Here is a 24263-nt window from a genome sequence, read left to right on the forward strand (position 1 = left end):
AGAGTGAGGGCTTAGTGGTTGTGGTGCAGGGACTTAGTTCTTGTTGGCATGTACAATTTTCCCAGTCCCGGGTATTGAACCTGTGTCCTCTGCACTGGTAAGCAGATTTCTATCCATCGTGCCACCAGGGCAATCTGCAAATTAATCTTTTAAGTGTATTTCTTAGCTCAACTTCAGTTTCTCCTAGCTCCATGGAAGTCACATTTAATAAACCCAGAAATAGAGTTTGATGAAGGAGAAATGGCCCACAGAGGATGATTTACAAGGGATGGAAAGGAGATTATGAGGATAATTTTGGTCGTGTTTTATAAATTCTTTTTAAAAATTGACAAGAGCAAGGTTAAGTTTGGCCCTCTAGTTTTCTTGATTATGTTGAAGAAAGCTGTGGCTCTAATCAGATCTTGTACAAGCCTGTGAAATTCTCTAAGGGGTCAATGGGGGGATATTTTGTTAATATAGACCCTCAGTCTATAACTTAAAAAAATTTCTTCTCCATATCCTATAATGTAACACTTCACATTTTGGATATATAAACTTCACCAGTATATTACCAGCATTGCATAGATTGTTTTTTTGCTTTTCCTTCTTTTGTGTGCTCTTCTCTTTGAGGGCCTTGTGCAGAGTTTTCCCCTAATCCGTGTCCCCACACGCCACAGCCACCAATTACCAGCGTCCCCCACCAGAGTGAGAGATTGGCTCCATCCAGTGAATCTACACTGACTCGTCGATGTCCCCCAAACACCATGGTTTACATTAGGGTTCACTGTTGGTGTTGTGCATTCTATGAGGCTGGACAAATGTATAGTGACATTACCATAATTTTGGTATTATACAGAACATTTTCTTTGTCCCAGAGGAAGAAGGATCCTCTGTCTTCCACATATTCATCTCTCAGCCCCACCACCATCTGCTGGCAACTATGGATCTTTTCATTGTCTCCACAGTTTTGCCTATTGATGATGTCACACAGATAGAATTACATATACCATGTGGCTGTATCAAATGGGCTTCCTTCACTTGATAATAGCATTTAAGTTTCCTCCTGTTGGTTTTCTGACTTCACAGCTTGTTTCTTTTTAGTGTGGAATAATAGTCCATATCTGGATAGATCAGTTTATTTCTCCATTTACTTACTGGCTATCATCTTGGTCACTTCCAAATTTTGTTAAATATGATTAAATGTGCTATCGGCAGTCCATGGATTAAAAAAAAAACAGAAAGAAACTGTTTCTTTTCCTTCAAAATTAAACATATAGTCAACAGGCTTACTTCCCATGGACATCTAAACCAGAATGAACAGGAATCTCCTTTCTTCTACTTTATGCTCTGTCCATCTTGTATTAATTGCATTTTGGTAATATCATCACATTAATTTTATCCATCTTCTATTCATTTATTTTAAGGAAGCCAGGAAAGTGTATTAGAACACCCACATGAATCTACCAAGAAGTGCTGTTGTAAGCAGAGATGGCTGTTTTCTGGAAACTGACCAAGTAGACTGATGGGCAGAGATGGGTGGCAATGCTTGATAGCTGAAGGATGAAATTCTAAATGTGAAATAAGAAAAGTGGTTTCAAGATAGCAGAGTAATGGTTACAGTCCTGTAGGACATACAGAAGTGTGGTAGAAATAGCCTCCCTGGCTGTTTTGATTAACAAATGAAGACCTAAGTTTCATGACTGCTGAAAAATGCTAAGTGATGTGCATATACACACATCATTGTTGGTGAGACGGGGGGCAAACTTTTGGTCCAGAATTTGGTATGAATCTAGAGAGTGGCATCTCTTGTGGGATACAAGCAAGCTATACTACCTTGTTGGATTCTGAACTGTGTATGGATACATAACATGGGGTCAAATGTATCATTATAGAACAGCTCCTTTGATGAAGTTTGACCTGAGACTTTCTGACTAGAACTGCCATGCTGGGACCCAAGGCCAGTTACCCTTCCCAGGTGCTTCTTATCTAATGTTGGTACCCTCGTTTTGTTGTTAGAACCTTAATATATACTTAGAATTATATATTTTAGAATTTTGTAGTGAAAAATAAATTGAACCACATGTGAAAGTTAAAATTTTTAATACCTATATTCAAACACAAAAAAACAAAATTTAAACTTAATAGTGTTTAAACCAACATGTGCAAAATTACATTATTTTCCATGTATTCAATGTAAACGTCAGTGAGATAAGGAAATGTTGTACACTGTCTTCAAAAGCTCTTTGTGTTTTACCATTACTGCATATCTCAGTTTTGAGTAGATATATTTCAAGTGGCCAGCATCCTATTGTGAGTAGTGCTCCTGTGTTCCATAAAGCAGAGTTTATTGCATCCTAAACTCATTCAATAAATTTATGAAATATAAATTATATTATCATATATTGTATCGATTTTGTAAGTGTTAAAAATATAAATTATTATATTATAGTTAGGATTTTTATAAGTGCAAGTGAAGGACCATATTCTTCAGCTCTTAGAAGGACATTTCTGTTAGGTGTCTTAATTAGACCTTCCATAAACTCCGAGACAAGGATTTGAGTGAACGTAGTTAATTTAGAAGTGATCCCAGAAAACATTTGTAGGAAGTGGAGAAGTGAGACAGAGAATGATATTAAATCAATAGAAAGTGTGTTAACAAGGAAGTTACTGTTTGGGTTACTGGAGCCTTCCTGCGGGGTCACCCTGGGAGACAGAATTGTTCCAACTGACAGGCAAAGGCACTGGGGTGTTTTTCTACCCACTCCCCATCCATCATTGTTTCAGGGCTGAATCCAGGGGTTTTGGCTTGTCTTGCATATGTCCCCAGTGGGCTCCCACAGTCAGAAAAAGGCTCTTCAGCAGAGAGCTGCAGATAAGCAGTGAGTTGCCTAAATTCTGAATGAATCTCAGAGGACACGAGCTGGAAAGTGATAGTTTCCACTCCAAGTTCTTCTTCTGCTCCAGGTCACACCAGCCAACAAGGGGATCCCTTAGCATCAGGAGTCCCAGAGACTTGATGCCACCAAGACTCTCTGCTACACCACAGGTACTGTTCACTTATATATCCCTAGCTCCTGGTACAGTTTTTGGCACACAATAGGTGTTTAATAAATAGCCATGAATGTATGACTTTCCCTTGAATACCTGCTTTATTCTTTCAGGCATCTCCACATAAATGGGGCACATGGCTACCAACATCATTTGGTCATATCCTGATAACTCCCTCATTAGAAATGAAAGAGAGGCCTTTCCCTTTCTAACTTCAGGAAAAGAAACAAAGATTCTCAAGGAGGAAAGCAAGTTAATCTGGTGTGGGCCATGAGGTTATTTCTGTGCCAAACCCTCTGGACAAGAACATGGTGTATTATGATTGGCTATATTTGATTTGAGGGCTGACTCCGGAGCTTACAGAGGTGAATAGATTGATAGAAGTTGCAGTAACAAAGAAATTGTTACCATATTCAGAATTGTGGAAATTCACTGGAGTATATTTAAATTCTGAATGTCATCTCTCCTATGTGCCTTGGAAGAAAAATGCTTGAGGACCAGCACTGTCTTAACTGAAACATTTTGTTAATAGTACCACTCTTATACCTGGGCTTTCTAGGTGGCTTGGTGGTAAAGAGTCTTCTTGCCACTCTTAGGAGACTTAGGAGATAGGGGTTCAGTCCATGGGTTGGGAAGATCCCCTGGAGAAGGAAATGGCAACCCACTCCAGTATTCTTGCCTGGAAAATACTATGGACAGAGGAGCCTGACAGGCTACAGTCCATGTAGTTGCAAAGAGTTGGACACAACTGTAAACTACTCTAGATTTAACATGCTTTTTTGACTTTTTGATAGGATCCTTTAGACCATTTAATAATTGATAGATTGCACAGATACAAATTTGTATCACGTGTCCCTGAAGTTTGTTTGGGAATGAATTATCAAGTCCAACAAGATTGAATCTCTCCTTAGAAGCTGGTTCATCATCCTCACTAGAGTCAGTGTTTGCCTTAACTAACTCAGCATAATGTTTTCAGTGTTCATCTATATTGTAGTATACAACAGGATGTCTATTGTGTCAAATAATATTCCATTGCATGTAATATCACATTTTATTTATCCACTCATCAGTTGATGTACACATGGTTCTGCACACCCCTGATATACTTTTTGACGCTATTATGACTTTGTATCAAGATTTTGTATAGACATATGTCTTCATTTAACTCGGGTAGAAAACTAGGAATAGTATTCCTAGGTTACATGGTACCTTTGTGGCTGTGCTATTTTACATTCCTACCAGCGATGTATGAGGGTTCCAGTTTCTCTACATCCTGTCCACTTGCTATTGTCTTTTTAGTTATAGTACTGAACCATTTAAGATCAGTCGTTGTTCATTCGCTCAGTCATGTCTGACTCTTTGCGACTCCATCACACCAGGCTTCCCTGCCCTTCACCTTCTCCCGGAACTTGCTCCAACTCATCTCCATTGAGTTAGTCCATTAATGTCAGTAAACAAGTGCAGATAGAGGCCTTATGACATCGTCCCCATGTGTATAAGCTTGTGCCTGGCCTAGTGGTCATGTACCTAGAAGGGCTTCATTTGTTCAATGAATGACAAAAAAACAAAACAAAACAAAACAAAAAAAACCCAAAAAACGTTTTCTTGTATATTGCCTTAACACCTAACATTTTTTACAAAGTGTATTCACAATTTCTAAGGCTTACAATAACCCTGTAGGAAGTAGGAAAACTAAGGGCTTCTCATTTTAGACCTGAGAAATTTAGGTAACAAGCAAAACATCAAGATCTCTGGTCCCTGGCTTCATATCCAGTCTTCTCTGTACAATTCAACACTGTTTCTCAATATCTCTACTAAAAAGCATACTAGTTAATGTTCAGAAAAAATGCTAAGACATTTCAAAAGATCTTAATTTAAAAAAAGACAAGAGAATGGACTGAGTGTATTTAGCAGTTTGGAGAGGGCTAATTATGATCCTGAGATAGTAGTGGGGACTGGAGACAACAGTCTGGGGCAGTCTGACAAGGGAAGTCACTAAACTTCCAACTTCAGCAAGAAATTTCTTCATCTTTGAAGTAGAACTAGTAGCATTTACAGGGCTGGAAAATGTAGGCAATGTCAAAGAGAACATCAAAGAGAACTGTAAATCAGAGGTGAGGACTGACTATAAAGGTTGTAGATTGTGTTATCTGAGAAAGAACTAGCATCAGAAAGCAAGTAATTGAGAAATTACAAATTTCAGCTCTCATTGTCTTCCTTTTTGTAATAGAAAATTTCAAACATGCATGAGATATCAAGAAAATAGTATAGTAAACCCCTATCATGCTCATTAATTTAAAATTATCAACATTTTGCCATTCTTATACATTTGACTTAAAAAGTATTTGAATACATTAAGGCCTTCCTCAACAGCCATTTTCTTCCAATCTTTATTGAGGTACAACTGAGAGTCAAAAATTGTATATAGTTAAGTTGTAGTTTGATGACTAGATATATGTATACATTGTGAAATGTAAGCATACTTTACATTTTATCCATTTTCCCTTTTTTTCTTTTTTATGTTGAAAATACTTAAGATATACTCTCTTGGAAAATTAAAAGTATGCAAGTACTGTATTGTTAACTCCTGTACAATCAGTTCTGTAGAACTTATTCATTTTTGAATGACTGAAGCTAAAAGCTATTATTAATAGCAATGTTTTAGCCAAGGTAGATGGGCAATTATCAAAGAATAATAACGTGATCTGGTTATAAGCACCACACACTTTGATCTTTCTTCATTTAGGGTGAAAGGGAAGGGAAGCTGCTGAGCTAGTAAGACAGCCACAGCCACTCATTCAAACAGCATATTCTAGACACTTTTCACACACACTGTCTATCCACCAGTGAGACAGACCATGCTGAATCTCACTTGAGTCTAAATCAGGATTCATCGTTCACTGATTTGAAGACCTTGTCCTTGAGCCTCATTTTTCTCATCTGTAAAGTAGTGATGATACTACTTTCTTGAATAGGGCATTGTTAGAGTTAAGAATGAGGTAAGGCCCCCAGAAAAGCATACGACCTGTGCTCTATAACATATGCCACTCTTATTCTGCCAGACCCTGAGCTCATGATGAAAGAAATCATAAGGCAGCCTCTCTCTTCCCACGTTCTCCTTTCCCAATCCAAGAGGGCAGCAAAAACTCACAGAGATCCCCCCACACAATACAACATGTGAGATGCCAAAAGTCTTTCCCAATAACTGCATGAATTCATCTTCCAAAATCATTTGAGCTTTCCCAACCTTCTGTTACCTTTCCTTAGGTGTTTGTAGCTCAACAAACAAATTGTGTTAAACCCTGCTGTTGTTTGAGGTCAAACGCTTGGCCATAAATTGTGTATAACCCAAGTTACTAAGCTGGAGGCAAAGTGAGGCCAAACAAACCAAAACATAGGAGTTCAGAGCAGAGAAAGATTTACTCTAAGGGCCAAAGCAAGGATACAGGCAGCTCATGCTCAAAAGATCTGAACTCTCTGATGGATTTCAGGGGAGGCTCTTTAAAAGCACAGTGAGGGGGAGAGTCCAGGCTGTGTGATCAGCTACTGCTCTGTTCTTTGGTTGGTTGGTAACAAAGCCAGTGTCACAGGGCTTAGCATCACCAATCCTTAGGCTCCCGCCGGTCAGGGTTTTTGCTGTTAACTGCATCTGGTGGGGTTTTTAGCAAAACAACTCAAGATATGCATTAGACACTGTTACTAGGTTCTTCAGGGAGGAACTATAGACTGTTACATGGCTGATCTACTGTTTAAATATTTTTTGATAATATGTTCACATTCTTTTCATCATTAATCCTGAGTTGGCCTTTTGTGGCTCAGGGGAGGCCTGGGAGAGTAAAGCTTTTCTACAAGAGACAGCAGAGGAAAAGGGCTTGGGGAGGCGCACATACCCTGGGAAAGGGGCTGCTCCACTATAGTTCTCCCACAGTGCCCTTTTTTGGTACTGATGAGGGCAGCTTGCCCAGAGGTCGGGCTGCTATCTCCTTTTACCAGCTTTCTCTAGGTCTTATCCACAGCTGAAGGGGGCGTTTCTAAGCAGCGGGGCGTGGGGTGGGGGGTGGGGGGTTGGGTGGCAAAGTCTGTGCTCCCTCTGCACCTCCTCGGTGGTTGTGTGGGCTCACAGCAAGCACTTTGCTAGAGTCTGAAGTCAGGTGAGTAGGTTGGGGCGTCTGGGAGGACCCAGTGTGGCGAGTAATTCACTTACCCACCTCTATCAGCTGCCCTCATGGCCTTGCCTTCCACCTGCGTGGCTCCTTGCAGTGTCCTCCCTAGCCTGGGCGTGGGGGTTGGGGGGTGCCCCCATGGCTCCCGCCCCGGGCACTCCTCAGCTGTGGCAGAGGCGCGTAGCGGGCGACCTGGAGCGAGGGCGGGGAAGGACAGGCAGCTGGCACTCCACTCCCAGAGACGCAGGTGGTTCTCAGTTCGCGCCAAGCAGACCGGCGAGGCGGCCAGGTCTCCAACGTCTCTGTCGGGCCCTACAGGAACAGCGGCAGCGACTGCAAGGACGGCCACGACCCGCACCGCACCCTCGGCCAGCAAGATGTTGCAGGTGTTCCCGGAGGGGAAGCCCAACCCGCTGCAGCACGCGAACCTCTGCTCACGCCTGGTATTCTGGTGAGCGCACTGCCTGAGCTGAAATGCATGGTCGAGCCTAACGCTGCAGGCGCTTTTCCGGGACCGAGGGTCCGGAGAGGGGGCGCTTTCCGCTGGCGCTCCTACTGCCCGCCTTCTTGCTTTTGGTGGAGCCCTCCCATGCCGGCGGCGTGATTTCTGCCTGCGCCTGGGCGCGCGTGGCGGGCGGGAACCTGACGGAGGTGGGGAGGGTTCCAGGGCCCTGGTGGCTGGGGCACATCTCTTTCCACTCGAAGGCCCGCTAGTCCCCAGTGCCCGGGAGCGGGAGTCTGGGACGCTGCCCTGGGAGAGTCACCGCCCAGTTGGAGGACTGGATCCCCACACTCCATCCTTAGCCGGCTTCCCCAGCTAGAGCTCCGGAGTTCGCAGTTCTGAACTAAAGTTGCACTCGTTTACCCTCCAAGCAAGCAGCTTATGAACAGCTTCCTTTATCTAATTAGTGCCCAGGACTGTTATCACCTTCCAATAATGTCCCCACCGTTTCCCATATTCCTTAGGTGACAGCTGAGTTCCAACTTCACCCGGCCCCTTCGTCCCTGTGTCTATGACCATGTCTCCCTCTCTTCCGGTACACCTGTTACTGTACATCCTGGTATTTGGTTGTGGCAAATTTCATGTGGGTGCAAAACAGTTATTTTGTATTTAACGAATGCAAACAGTATTCTTGAACACATTTTGCCTGGGACACACAGCCCCGACTGAAGAATGTATTTGACCAGCCCATTTTCTTAATTTGGAGTAGGAAATGGCAACCCACTCCAGTGTTCTTGCCTGGAGAATCCCATGGACAGGGAAGCCTGTCCATGGCTGTCAGGCTCCAGTCCACAGGGTCGCAAAGAGTCGGACACTACTGTGCGACTGAGCATTTCCTTAATTACTAGTAGTTCTGCTTTCTCCTTTGAGGACAGCTCTGGGGATGGGGTCCCTGAAGCCTGTGGGGTCTTATCTCTAGCCTTTAGGGAAGTGGTACATGGTCTTGAAGCAGGTGGTCCTGCTACTTAGTTAGACCTCCTTCTCCTTGCCCCAGGACAGGCCAGTAAATTGGGAGAGGGGTTGTTTGGGCAAGGGTTAGTCACTTTATTTGGAAAGTCAGAAGTCTGAGTAGACTGCAGATTAATGTCCTAGAAAACCGTCTTACCAAGGTCTGGACACTAGTTTCTTTTATAGAACAAAAAGGAGGGAAGTGAGGAGGTGAAGTAGAAAGGCCATTTGTTGTGGTTGAGTTGCTAAGTCATGTCTGACTCTTTTGTAACCCCGTGGACTGAAGCCCGCCAGGATCCTCTGTCCATGTGATTTCCCAGTCAGGAATACTGGTGAGGGTTGCCATTTCCTTCTCCACAGGATCTTCCCCACCCAGGGATCAAACCCACATCTCCTGCACTGGCAGGTGGTTTCTTTATCACTGAGCCACCTGGGAAACCCCCAAAGGTCCTAAGTTACTGCAAATATCTCCTGGTTTCCTCTGAGAGGGGATGTGTTAATATCTTTTGTCCTGCAGCCATTCATAGTTGGTCTGGGTCAGGATGTTTCCTGTGAGCTAAACAAAGGTATTTTAGTTTAACATTAAGGCTTGAGGGGCCATTATATATACTTTGAGCTATAGACATCCCTTTCCTGATCAACTTGTAGCAAAATCAATAGAAATCAAAAGCTAAAATAAAAGAAACAGGTCTAACATGGAGTCCAATTTTTTCTTCACTATTATGGTCCTGCCCAGAAGTCCTTTGTTCTTGAAAGCACTGAAGGTCCTTGAGCTGGGAGGAAACATAGATGAAAAAGGACTCAGAGGTGAAACTCTTCTCCCACTGTCTTAGGCCATGCTGTAGGGCCTGCTGGGATTTTAGTTCCCCAACCAGGGATTGAAGCCACACTCCCTGCAGTGGAAGTTCAGACTCTTAACCATTGAACCACCAGGGAAGTCCCTGAAACTTCAGGTTTTCCATCTAGTAGCTGAGACTATTAACTACGTGGGTCTCAGCCTTTGGGCTTTGATCACACTTGGGTGTTTATTAGATTTTTTTTGTGCTGAGAACCCAATCTTCTCATCTTTCCTACATATTCTGATATTTCCTTTTTATGGGACCACCTAGGGGACCCCAGGGGGATCCATGTTAGACCTGTTTCTTTTATTTTAGCTTTTGTATTCTATTGATTTTGCTACAAGTTGATCAGGAAAGGGATGTCTATAGCTCAAAGTATACATAATGGCCCCTCAAGTCTTAATGATAAGGGGATGGGAGTTCTTATGCTTTTTTCCATTGTGGTGTTCAGTTTGTGTAGCTGCCTCTCTGAGTCATTTGGTGGCCCTTAAGGAAAGAGGGGCCTAGAGGAAGGAATATGGATGCAGTTACCTTAAATGGTAACAAAGTAGGCGACTGTCTCCTTAACTTCAGGCAGTGCTACAGCCAAAATCTTGGCTTTCTCTGCCTACTGATGCCAAATAAAAAAAAATATGAAGACAGAGTTTGGAGAGTATAGAAAAATGGCTTTAAAAATCATCCAGCAGAGGGGAGAACACAGCAGGCTAATGCCTCGAGAACTATGTACCCCCACCCCGGGGAACCAAGAGACTTTATATAGCCTGGCTCTTGTGGTCTTAGGGTAAATGATAAAGTTCAAAGCAATGACATTTTTGGGCTTCCAAGGTGGCGCAGCAGTAAAGAATTCACCTGCCAATGCAGGAAATGCAAGACAGGTGGGTTTGATCCCTGGGTCAGGAAGATCCCCTAGAGTAGGAAATGGAAACCCATTCCACATTCCTGCCTGGAAAACTCCATGGACAGAGGAGCCTGGTGGGCCATAGTTCATGGGTTTGCAAAGAGTCGGACATGACTGAACATACACAGCACAATGAAGTTTTTGCATGTTTTTCTTCTTGCATTATTTCAAAACAGTCGCAGCTGGCATCAGGCAGCCTGGTAATTGGGGTCCACTTGTCTCTGATTTTTGGCCTGCAGTCTTCTTTCTGAAATGCAAACAACTGTAAAGGGTAGTTTTCTGTAAGAGAGGTCAGGGAGAGCAAATACCAAGTGCAGGGTGTAATTTACCTAGGATTAGGGGGTGATAGGTTAGCTTCTGGTTACACTACAGGTTAGTAACAGTTAAAGTAAAACTAGAAGTGATTAACTCTTCCAGGCCTGTCCACGTTTCTTCCCTAGACTCTTCACTGTTCTTACTTCCCTTGTTTTCAGGAGAGGAAAAACTTCATTTCTATTTTTGCTGCAATAGCAGGGCAAGGAACTCACCAAGCATGTTCTGTTTGTGAGTTTCAAAGTGTATGTGCTTGGAAATGGGAAGGTGAGGACTTCTAATTTTGGACTAGGAAACTGTGACCCTGAGAGACCTCTTTGAATTGTTTGTTTGATATTTGATAGTAATAACACTGCTGCTGCTGCTGCTAAGTCGCTTCAGTCGTGTCCGACTCTGTGTGACCCCATAGACGGCAGCCCACCAGGCTCCCCCATCCCTGGGATTCTCCAGGCAAGAACTCTGGAGTGGGTTGCCATTTCCTTCTCCAATGCATGAAAGTGAAAAGTGAGAGTGAAGTTGCCCAGTCATATCTGACTCTTCATGACCCCATTTACTGCAGCCTACCAGGCTCCTCTGTCCGTGGGATTTTCCAGGCAAGAGTACTGGAGTGGGTTGCCATTGCCTTCTCCAGTAATAACACTAGCTGTGGATAATTAAGTATGGATGATCAAAGCTCTGTTCTATCTTATAATCCCCCTAGTGGGTATTTTTGCAAAGCTGGGAACTCTTCAGTTTCCATTAATAAAAGGAGTTTGTATTTCTCCCTGTACCTTTGAAATGGGAATCTAAGTTCTTGTTCATGGAGCCCAAGAATGAACTTCATGAACATGCAAACACTCATGGTAGCAAACAAGCAGGATTTACTTTAAGGTAAAAAGAAGTACAAAGCCCCAGCATAGACACTGAGAGTGGATGAAGTGTCCAAAAAGGTGAGAATTATAGCAGTTTATGTCTTTATTAGTATTGATCTGTTCCTTTTTGGTTGGCTCGTGTCCCTGACATATGTAATCTCTGACCAATCAGTTTGAAGGCCACTATGTACAGTTTGTCATCTTTATGGTTTTTTTTGATCCCGGGTTTTTCAGCTTTTTTTTTAGACATTGAGTTGCCATTCCTGTGATTCTTTCTCATGACCCCAGGCCACTTGTACTTTAAGGACAAGATGTATGGGTTAAGAGTTAATGGTCCATCTGATATTTTTCTTCTTGATAAATTGGACAGCAGTTAATGATTGTCCTGTCTTGGGTCTGGATATTTTATGACCAACCAGACAGAGGTGGCATTCTTTTGGATGCCTGGAAACTGGAACAACAAGTATAGCTTTAGGTTAATGGAGTGAGATGTTTATTTGAGAGAGTTGCAATTAAAAAGTGGAACCGAGGTCTCAGACCTACACTGACTGCCTAGCTATTTCTACCTCACCTTGAGAGGTAAATAATCTACTTGGGCTCTCAAGGGGAAAAGAATAGAGAAAGTCCTTTAAAATATATTTTTAAGCAAGTTATTTATATTTATTTATTTATTTGGCTGTGCTGGGTCCTTGTTGCTGCATGTGAGCTTTCTTTAATTGCAGTGAGCAGGGGCTGCTTTTGAGCTGTGGTGCATGGGCTTCTCATGGAGGTGCCTTCTCCTCTTGTGGAACGCAGGTTCTTGGGCATGCGAGTTGTTGTAGCAGTCAGGCTCAGTAGTTGTGATGCTCAGGCTTAGTTGCGCCACAGCATGTGGGTTCTTAGTTCCTGGACTAGGGATCAAACCCCTGTTTCTTTTCTTTTTTTTCCTATTTATTTATTTATTTTTTAGTGTGTAGACCACATATTTTAATGAATTATATAATTTTATAATACATGATACACATCAAACCTACTGAAAGATATTTTAAGGAAAATTAGTATAATTAATATATTCAGTTGATAACAGAACTAAGATAAAGCTACCCTGACCTTTTATATTTAGATATCTCTGCTTTTCTTTCCCCAATTATTTTTATTAGTTGGAGGCTAATTACTTTACAATATTGTAGTGGTTTTTGCCATACATTGACATGAATCAGCCATAGATTTACATGTGTTCCCCATCCCGATCCCTCCTCCCACCTCCCTTCCCATCCCATCCCTCTGGGTCTTCCCATTGTACCAGCTCTGAGCACTTGTCTCATGCATCCACCCTGGGCTGGTGATCTGTTTCACCCTTGATAGTATACTTGTTTCAATGCTATTCTCTTAGGACATCCCACCCTCACCTTCTCCCACAGAGTCCAAAGTGTGTTCTGTACACCTGTGTCTCTTTTGCTGTTTTGCATATAGGGTTATCATTACCATCTTTTTAAATTCCATATATATGCATTAGTATACTGTATTGATGTTTATCTTTCTGGCTTACTTCACTCTGTATAATGGGCTCCAGTTTCATCCATCTCATTAGAACTGATTCAAATGAATTATTTTTAATGGCTGAGTAATATTCCACTGTGTATATGTACCATAGCTTCCTTATCCATTCGTCTGCTGATGGGCATCTAGGTTCCTTCCATGTCCTGGCAATTATAGACAGTGCTGCGATGAACATTGGGGTGCACGTGTCTCTTTCAGATGTGGTTTCCTTGGTGTGTATGCCCAGGAGTGGGATTGCTGGGTCATACGGCAGTTCTATTTCCAGTATTTTAAGGAATCTCCACACTGTTCTCCATAGTGGCTGTACTAGTTTGCATTCCCACCAACAGTGTAAGAGAGTTCCCTTTTCTCCACACCCTCTCCAGCATTTATTGCTTATAGACTTTTGGATAGTAGCCATCCTGACTGGCGTGTAATGGTACCTCATTGTGGTTTTGACTTGCATTTCTCTGATAATGACTGATGTTGAGCATCTTTTCATGTGTTTGTTAGCCGTGTGTATGTCTTCTTTGGAGAAATGTCTGTTTAGTTCTTTGGCCCATTTTATGATTGGGTCATTTATTTTTCTGGAATTGAGCTACAGGAGTTGCTTGTATATTTTTGAGATTAATCCTTTGTCTGTTTCTTCGTTTGCTATTATTTTCTCCCATTCTGAAAGCTGTCTTTTCACCTTGCTTATAGTTTCCTTTGTTGTGCAAAAGCTTTTAAGTTTGATTAGGTCCCATTTGTTTATTTTTGCTTTTATTTCCAATATTCTGGGAGGTGGGTCATAGAGGATCCTGCTGTGATTTATGTCAGAGAGTGTTTTGCCTATGTTCTCCTCTAGGAGTTTTATAGTTTCTGGTCTTACATTTAGATCTTTAATCCATTTTGAGTTTATTTTCTAATTTATTTTTATTTTTTTAAAGGTTTTTTTCCCCCATTTATTTTTATTCATTGGAGGCTAATTACTTTACAATATTGTAGTGGTTTTTGCCATACATTGACATGAATCAGCCATGGATTTACATGTATTCCCCATCCTGATCCCCCCTCCCAACCTAGATGCCCATCAGCAGACAAATGGATAAGGAAGCTGTGGTACATATACACTATGGAATATTACTCAGCCATTAAAAATAATTCATTTGAATCATTTTGAGTTTATTTTTGTGTATGGTGTTAGAAAGTGTTCTAGTTTCATTCTTTTACAAGTGGTTGACCAGTTTTCCCAGCACCACTTGTTAAAGAGGTTGTCTTTTTTCCATTGTATATCCTTGCCTCCTTTGTCTAAGATAAGTTGTCCACAGGTACATGGATTTATCTCTGGGCTTTCTATTCTGTTCCATTGATCTATGTTTCTGTCTTTGTGCCAGTACCATACTGTCTTGATGACTGTGGCTTTGTAGTAGAGCCTGAAGTCAGGCAGGTTGATTCCTCCAGTTCCATTCTTCTTTCTCAAGATTGCTTTGGCTATTTGAGGTTTTTTGTATTTCCATACAAATTGTGAAATTATTTGTTCTAGTTCTCTGAAAAATACCGTTGGTAGCTTGATAGGGATTGCGTTGAATCTATAGATTGCTTTGGGTAGTATAGTCATTTTCACAATATTGATTCTTCCAATCCATGAAGACGGTATATTTCTCCATCTATTTGTGTCCTCTTTGATTTCTTTCATCAGTGTTTTATAGTTTCCTGTGTATAGGTCTTTCGTTTCTTTAGGTAGATATATTCCTAAGTATTTTATTCTTTTTGTTGCAATGATGAATGGTATTGTTTCCTTAATTTCTCTTTCTGTTTTCTCATTGTTAGTGTATAGGAATGCAAGGGATTTCTGTGTGTTAATTTTATATCCTGCAACATTGCTGTATTCACTGATTAGCTCTAGTAATTTTCTGGCAGAGTATTTAGGGTTTTCTATGTAGAGGATCATGTCATCTGCAAACAGTGAGAGTTTTACTTCTTCTTTTCCCATCTGGATTACTTTTATTTCTTTTTCTGTGGATTGCTGTGGCCAACACCTCCACAACTATGTTGAATAGTAGTGGTGAGAGTGGGCACCCTTGTCTTATTCCTGACTTTAAGGGAAATGCTTTCAATTTTTCACCATTGAGGATAATGTTTGCTGTGGGTTTGTCATATATAGCTTTTATCATGTTGAGGTCTGTTCCTTCGATACCTGCTTTCTGGAGAGTTTTTATCATCAATGGATGTTGAATTTTGTCAAAGGCTTTTTCTGCATCTATTGAGATAATCATATGGTTTTTATCTTTCAATTTGTTAATGTGGTGTATTACATTGATTGATTTGTGGATATTAAAGAATCCTTGCATTCCTGGGATAAAGCCCTCTTGGTTATGATGTATGATCTTTTTAATACGTTGTTGGATTCTGTTTGCTAGAATTTTGTTAAGGATTTTTGCGTCTATGTTCATCAGTGATATTGGCCTGTAGTTTTCTTTTTTTGTGGCATCTTTGTCTGGTTTTGGTATTAGGGTGATGGTAGCCTCATAGAATGAGTTTGAAAGTTTTTCTTCTTCTGCAATTTTCTGGAAGAGTTTGAGTAAGATAGGTGTTAGCTCTTCTCTAAATTTTTGGTAGAATTCAGCTGTGAAGCCATCTGGTCCTGGGCTTTTGTTTGTTGGAAGATTTCTGATTATAGTTTCAATTTCCTTGCTTGTGATGAGTCTGTTAAGATCTTCTATTTCTTTCTGGTTCAGTTTTGGAAAGTTATACTTTTCTAAAAATTTGTCCATTCCTTCCAAGTTGACCATTTTATTGGCATATAGATGCTGGTAGTAGTCTCTTATGATCCTCTGTATTTTAGGGTTGTCTGTTGAGATCTCTCCATTTTCATTTCTAATTTTGTTAATTTGGTTCTTCTTCCTTTGTTTCCTGATGAGTCTGGCTAACGGTTTGTCAGTTTTATTTACCTTTTCAAAAAACCAGCTTTTAGCTCAAACCCCTGCTTCCTGCACTCACAGGCAGATTCTTAACCCTGGGCCACCAGGGAAGTTTTGAGAGAAAGGCCTTTTTAAACTCAAGCAGAAAAACTGAGATCTTTGGTTCCATCCTTATGTAAAAATTAATTCATAAATGAGCTCTACTTAATTGACTTAAAAGTAAACCCTTACAAGTTGATTACTACTTGCAAATCTTTAAAACATTGGCCAAATATATTGCAGGTTCACATGATCTAGGGAAAATTTAGTTCTGAATCATGTACTATTGAAGCTAGCTTAAGCTTGTTAGTTTGATTAACATAGGCACTTTTCAACAAGAAAAATAACTTGATATGATAAAAGGCAAACTCTATAGCAATACTTATGTTTTGAAACTGTCATCTCAAATCTCTCCAGATTTTGATAACCTGAAACTAAAGTTGAATGATAAGAATTCATTGCCTACCTGTGCAATTTCAAATAGGATAAAATATTGGAACATTTGTTGCTGCGCAACAAGTTTACCTACCTTTTTTCTTTGCTTTGTTAGGAAAGGAAAACTAAAGCATAGGTTTCCAATCAGGAAGTGCTGGTACGACAAACAGTTCACAATTACTTGCCACTTGGTTTTCACTAGGAATTAATAAGATTTTTAAGAGTTGAGGATTCTATTTTAAATATGTGACTAAAGCTGCTAAAAATAATAAAAGAAACATTTCAGTATATATTAGGTAATGTATTTTGAGTAGAAAAAGGAGTTTTGTACATGGTTGAGCTGAGGTTAGGTTAAAATTAATTAAGTAAGTGGATTTTGCTATTAAAAGTAGGCTGCTACAGGACTAAACTTGTTTCCACTCTGCTAAGAAAATAAGTTTTACATAGAATACTGCTTTTGATAACAGATTTTGTGAACTTCCTTGGCTTTAAGCTATCTGTATTTGTTTGTAAATATTCACAGTGAGCTAGCATTCTTTTTTTAAAAAAAATTATTTATTTTTGATTGGAGGATAAATTGCTTTACAATATCATGTTGGTTTGTGCCATACATCAACATGAATCAGCCATAGGAATATATGTCTCCTTCCTCTTGAACCTCTCTCCTACCTCCCACTGCATCCTACCCCTCTAGGTTGACACAGAGCACCAGTTTGAGCTCCCTGAGTTGTCATACAGTAAATTCCCACTGGTTATCTATTTTACATATGGTAATATATTTGTTTCCATGTTATTCTGTCAATCAGTCCCATCCTCTCCTTCCCTCACTTTGTTCACAAGTTTGTTCTCTATGTTTGTGTATCCATTTCTGCCTTGCAAATAGGTTCATTAGTACCATCTTTGTAGATTCCATATACATATGCATTAAAATATGATATTTGTTTTTCTCTTTCTGACTTCACTTTGCATAACAGGCTCTGGGTTCATCCACCTCATTAGAATAGCCTCAAATGTGTTCCTTTTTATGGCTGAGTGATATTCCATTGAATATATGTACCACAACTTCTTTATCCATTCATCTGCCGATGGACATTTAGGTTGCTTCCATGTCCTATCTATTGTTAATAGTGCTGCAGTGAACATTGGCATACATGTGTCTTTCTCAGTTATTGTTTTCTCAGGGTACATGTCCAGTAGTGGGATTGATGGGCACAGTGGACTATGATTCTATCTGACCAAATGTTTTGAAAACGTTTTTATATTTTTCACAAACTTACTACCAAATTACAAAGTTCTTTTGACTTCAGCTAACTTTTGGTTGCTTCAGAGAGCCTCTGAACCATCTCAGAGAAAAAAATTTTAACTAGGATCGCTTTGTATGTTAAATTACACAGGAAGCATTGTCAAATGAATGTTAACCCCCTCAGATTATATAGTATGGATAAATATTATTAATATAAATATATTAATATAAACATAAAATAATATAAATATTAATATAAACATAAATGTTGATAAATATAATTAATAAATATATAAATATAAATATAACAGATTATATATAGGTTCTAAAATTTGAGTATCTTCTGATAAAATGTTACTAGTCATAATTCTAGTTATTACACTGTAATTAGGTGTTTAACTGTGCCTTTTAACTCTGCTATTTATAGATAGTTCTGATGCTTTTGCAAAAGTGCTTCATCTTCAAGAAGCTTCATAGAGCTTTTTGACAAGTGCAGATCTCTGATAAATTTCAAATGATACTGCTGAACTGGTACCACATTAAAAATCCTAATGGAAAATTTGATGGCTTCTAAAGAAATTAACAAAAGTATTGATTACCAAGTAAACTGGTGAATGTGGTTACAATGTTTATTTATTTATTTTTTTATGGAATTTTATTGGTTTTGATCTGTTTTCCAGATATAGGGAAATCCTTCCCCTCAAGTTACTCATGACTTATAGCAATTTGGTAAATTATCCCTCTGTGAATAAAATGAAATAGTTTTCCTTTTTTGAGGTGGGGGGCTGGTTCATCCAGAAACTGGAGACTTTTGGGTTCTAAGCAGCCTTACTTACTCTGCATATTTGTTAAATTAGCAGGGTGATGATATACAGCTTTGATGTACTCCTTTCCTCATTTGGAACCAGTCCGTTGTGCCATGACCAATTCTAACTGTTGCTTCTTGACCTGCATACAGGTTTCTCAGGAGGCAGGTAAGGTGGTCTGGTATTCCCATTTTTAAAGAATTTTCTAGAGTTTGTTGTGATCCCCACAGTTAAAGGCTTTAGCATAGTCAATGAAGGAGAAGTGGATGTTTTTCCAGAATTCTCTTGCTTTTTCTATGATGATAGATACTGGCAATTTGATCTCTGGTTCCTCTGCCTTTTTAAAATACAGCTTGAATATGTGGAAGTTCTTGGTTCAGGTGTTGGCAAAGCCTGACTTGGAGAACTTTGAGCATTATTTTGCTTGTGTGTGAGATGAGTGCAATTGTGTGGGTCTTTGTTTACTTGGCCAGTTATCTTGTTTCTTTCTTCACACTTGACTGGTCCTTGGACCCTCCCTAAGATTTTGCCAAGATGGATTCCACTGCAGAGGCCTATAGGTGCATGTCTATACTTATTATGGGATGAAGTTCCCTCCCTTTTTGAACTCCAAGGAGCCTTCTGTGCATGTGTGGAAGGGAAAGTTTTCCTTGACCTCAGGAGTGGGCACCTTATCTCTTTGCTTTAGCAGAGCTCAGCTTTTACCACTAGCTTTGGCGTTGGAGTGTTTGGGTGAGAATAAAGCTTGAATTTTACTTCTCTTGAGAAACACCAGTTGTCTAGCCTGGGGTCAATCTATCTCCTACTTCAAACTGTCCACTTACAAAGGGAGTACAGATGTGGAAACTGCCACTGGTGTCAAGACAGACTCTCTGGAGGCTCTTGTCAGAGAAGCTGATGACATGAGGGGGGATGTGAACTGCCTGAGGGCTGAGATGGTTTAGGCTTTCAGTAACTGGTAATCATGAATGTTTCAGTCAGTTCAGTTCAGTTCAGTCGCTCAGTCGTGTGCGACTCTTTGCGACCCCATGAATCGCAGCACACCAGGCCTCCCTGTCCATCACAAACTCCTAGAGTTTACTCAGACTCATGCCCATCGAGTCGGTGATGCCATCCAGCCATCTCATCCTCTGTCGTCCCCTTCTCCTCCTGCCCCCAATCCCTCCCAGCATCAGGGTCTTTTCCAACGAGTCAACTCTTCGCATGAGGTGGCCAAAGTATTGGAGTTTCAGCTTCAGCATCAGTCCTTCCAATGAACACCCAGGACTGATCCCCTTCAGGATGGACTGGTTGGATCTCCTTGCAGTTCAAGGGACTCTCAAGAGTCTTCTCCAACACCACACTTCAAAAGCATCAATTTTTCTGTGCTCAGATTTCTTCACATTCCACCTCTCACATCCATATATGACCACTGGAAAAACCATAGCCTTGACCAGACGGGCCTTTGTTGACAAAGTAATGTCTCTGCTTTTTAATATGCTATCTAGGTTGGTCATAACTTTCCTTCCAAGGAGTAAGGGTCTTTTAATTTCATGGCTGCAGTCACCATCTGTAGTGATTTTGCAGCCCCCCAAAATAAAGTCATCCACTGTTTCCACTGTCTCCCCATCTATTTCCCATGAGGTGATGGGACCAGATGCCATGATCTTAGTTTTCTTAATGTTAAGCTTTAAGCCAACTTTTTCACTCTCCTCTTTCACTTTCATCAAGAGGCTTTTTAGTTCCTCTTCATTTTTGCCATAAGGGTGGTGTCATCTGCATGTCTGAGGTTATTGATATTTCTCCTGGCAGTCTTGATTCCTGCTTGTGCTTCTTCCAGCCCAGCGTTTCTCATGATGTACTCTGCATATAAATTAAATAAGCAGGGTGACAATATACAGCCTTGACGTACTCCTTTTCCTATTTGGAACAAGTCTGTTGTCCCATGTCCAGTTCTAACGTTGCTTCCTGACCTGCATACAGGTTTCTCAAGAGGCAGGTCAGGTCGTCTGGTATTCCCATCTCCTTCAGAATTTTCCACAGTTTATTGTGATCCACACAGTTGAAGGCTTTGGCGTAGTCAATAAAGCAGAAATAGATGTTTTTCTGGAACTCTCTTGCTTTTTCGAATATCCAGCTGATATTGCCAATTTGATCTCTGGTTCCTCTGACTTTTCTAAAACCAGCTTGAACATCTGGAAGTTCTCAGTTCACTTCCAGAATGGGTGAATTTAACTCAGATGACCATTATATCTACTACTGTGGGCAGGAATCCCTTAGAAGAAATGGAGTAGCCATCATAGTCAACAAAAGAGTCCGAAATGCAGTACTTGGAGGCAATCTCAAAAACTACAGAATGATCTCTTCATTTCCAAGGCAAACCATTCAGTATCATGGTGATCCAAGCCTATGCCCCAACCAGTAACGCTGAAGAAGTCAAAGTTGAACGGTTCTATGAAGACCTACATGACCTTTTAGAACTACCACCCCAAAAAGATATCCTTTTCATTATAGGGGACTGGAGTGCAAAAGTAGGAAATCAAGAAACACCTGGAATAACAGGCAAATTTGGCCTTGGGGTACGGAATGAAACAGGGCAAAGGCTAATAGAATTTTGCCAAGAGAACACACTGGTCATAGCAAACACCCTCCTCCAACAACAGAAGAGAAGACTCTACACATGGACATCACCAGATGGTCAACACCAAAATCAGATTGATTATATTCTTTGCAGCCAAAGATGGAGAAGCTCTATACAGTCAGCATAACAAGACTGGGAACTGACTGTGGCTCAGATCATGAACTCCTTATTGCCAAATTCAGACTTAAGCTGAAGAAGGTAGGGATAATCTCTAGGCCATTCAGGTATGACCTAAAACAACTCCCTTATGACTATACAGTGGAAGTGAGAAATAGATTTAAGGGACTAGATCTGATAGACAGAGAGCCTGATGAACTATGGATGGAGGTTTGTGACACTGTACAGGAGACAGGGATCAAGACCATTCCCATGGAAAAGGAATGCAAAAAAGCAAAATGGTTGTCTGAGGAGGCCTTACAAATTGCTGTGAAATGAAGAGAAGTGAAAAGCAGAGGAGAAAAGGAAAGATATTCCCATTATGCAGAGTTCCAAAGAATAGCCAGGAGAGATAAGAAAGCCTTCCTCAGTGATCAATGCAAAGAAATAGAGGAAAGCAAAAGAATGGGAAAGACTAGAGATCTCTTCAAGAAAATTAGAGATACCAAGGGAATATTTCATGCAAAAATGGGCTCAATATAGGACAGAAATGGTATGGAACTAACAGAAGCAGAAGATATTAAGAAGATGTGGCAGGAATACACAGAAGAACTGTACAAAAAAGATCTTCACGATCCAGATAATCACAATGGTGTGATCACTCACCTAGAGCCAGACATTCTGGAATGTGAAGTCAAGTGGGCCTTAGAAAGCAACACTATGAACAAAGCTGGTGGATGTGATGGAATTCCAGTTGAGCTATTTCAAATCCTGAAAGATGATGCTGTGAAAGTGCTGCACTCAATATGTCAGCATATTTGGAAAACTCAGCAGTGGCCACAGGACTGGAAAAGGTCAGTTTTCATTCCAATCCCTAAGAAAGGCAATCCCAAAGAATGCTCAATCCTATCTCTTCCTTCCCAAATCTTTCAGGGAATGAGGCAATAACTGGTCTGGCTACTTACTGCTGAAATGGGGTGTAGGCCTGCCTCAGTTTGGGGACTGGACACCAAATTGGAAATATTCCCTAGTTTCAAGTTTTAAGACTGGATCTGTTGTGTGATTCAGATCTCAGTCACTTAGTCTGCCCTTTTCGTGCCAACAGGCTCAATTAGAAATAGATGGAGGAGTGACAGCCAGAATAAAATAGATCTCATTGTTGAGGAATTCTGGGGAAAAGTCTAAAGACCAGTCTGGACATGGCTCTTTTGGAGAGAGTTGTAGCCAGGTAGCTGGTTGTCTATTTTCATCTTCTATAGGTTTTAACTTCTGATGTGGTATTAACATATACATAACAGGAGATATTGGCTAGTACATATGTATCCTTTTTCTGCTAATATCTGATTTAAGACAACTGCAGCCATGAAATTAGAAGATGCTTCCTCCTTGGAAGAAAAAGTATGACCAACCTAGACAGCATATTAAAAAGCAGAGACATAACTTTGCCGACAAAGGTCCGTCTAGTCAAAGCTATGATTTTTCCAGTAGTCATGTATGGATATGAGAGTTGGGCTATAAAGAAAGTTGAGCACCAAAGAATTGATGCTTTTGAAGTGTAATGTTGGAGAAGACTCTTGAGGGTCCTTTGGACTGCAAGGACATCAAACCAGTAAATGCTCAAGGAAATCAGTCCTGAGTGTTCATAGGAAGGACTCATGCTGAAGCTGAAACTCCAATATTTTGGCTGCCTGATGTGAAGAACTGACTCTTTGGAAAAGACCCTGATCCTGGGAAAGATTAAGGGCAGGAGGAGAAGGAGAAGACAGAGGATGAGATGGTCGGATGGCATCACTGACTTGATGGACATGAGTTTGAGTAAGCTCCGGGATTTGGTGATGCACATGGAAGTCTGGTGTGCTGCAGTCCATGGGGTTGCAAAGAGTGGGAAACGACTGAGTGACTGAACTGAACTGAGCTGATAAGTAAGAACTTAAGTTAAGAAGTTCCATTAGGTGCAGCAGTGTATATCCACAGGTTATCTGAGTTTGTTTCATACTTGTCCTTTTCTTTAAGGGAAATTGTATATTGGCATTGTCCATAAGACACCCAGCCCAATTTCTTACTGTTACTAGGCTGGTTATCCTAGCATGGTTTAAAAGGATCCTTTAAATTTAAATGACCACAGCCATGTGTTAATTACATAAATCCATCTCATAGTTGTGGGAGGTTATTTTCTATGGCTGAACTATTGCTTGTTGCTCTGATAGAGTGCCAGTAACTTTAGGAGAAAACTCATATTTATGGCTGGGTTCAGATAGTTATTATTATTTTCAGTTATTATAAAATTGCTTTAGTTCAGTTCTTCCACATTACAAGCTGGCGATGGGCAGTGGCCTGCTGTGCTCCTTACAATACTGATTGGAGCAGGTATTATTAATTGACCAGGTGAGGGAATCCCACCTGGTAATATCAATAGTGGCCTGAACAGAACTATAATTTCTTCCTTCTAGAATAAATTTCCTAAAGGCCAACCAACAAGAGATTTGGAGTGAAAAAATCCACCAGGGTAACCCAGAAGTACTGAATATAGGTAGTGACCATAACTCTGAAGTAATTGGATTACTTCAACTCTTTCAAGATTGTGAAATACAGGTGGTTCATAAGAAAGCTGCAAACAATTATCAAAGTAATTGGTACACATACCTGTTCCAGCATCTTACATCTGTTGTCCACTTAAGATGTTGTCTTCTTCTTATCCTGGTATGGTAGTTTCCCCTCTGAAAAAGAAAGAAAGAAAAGAAAGTTAGTTACTCCGTCGTGTCTGACTCTTTGTGACCCCGTGGACTGTAGCCCACCAGGCTCCTCTATCTGTGGAATTCTCCAGGCAAGAATACTGTAGTGGGCTGCCATTTCCTTCTCCAGGGGGTCTTCCCAACCCAGGGATCAAACCCAGGTCTCCTGCACTCCAGGCAGACTCTTTACCATCTTAACCATCAGGGAAGCCAGTTTTCCCTCTGAGTGTTAAAAGGTAATTTTGAGATCAGCAGTCCTCTCTATAGGCCAGTCCAGTATAGAGCCCCTGTATAAGTGGAAATGTTAATCCAAGAGTCAATTCTTTTCAGT

At 40.7% G+C, this 24263-nt stretch overlaps 1 protein-coding gene across 1 annotated transcript in view; it reads left to right on the forward strand.

Annotated features, from left to right (window-relative positions):
- The first annotated feature begins 7469 nt into the window (after positions 1-7469).
- LOC133049356 (ATP-binding cassette sub-family C member 4-like) overlaps positions 7470-24263 on the forward strand; it is a 335592-nt gene continuing 318798 nt past the window's right edge. The window contains exon 1 of the mRNA XM_061133334.1: positions 7470-7641. Within this exon, the coding sequence (XP_060989317.1) occupies positions 7568-7641 (74 nt within the window). The 5' untranslated portion in view covers positions 7470-7567. The remainder of the gene's footprint in view (positions 7642-24263) is intronic.

The sequence above is a fragment of the Dama dama genome, chromosome 30, assembly GCF_033118175.1.
Source record: "Dama dama isolate Ldn47 chromosome 30, ASM3311817v1, whole genome shotgun sequence".
NCBI classification, from domain to species: domain Eukaryota; kingdom Metazoa; phylum Chordata; class Mammalia; order Artiodactyla; family Cervidae; genus Dama; species Dama dama.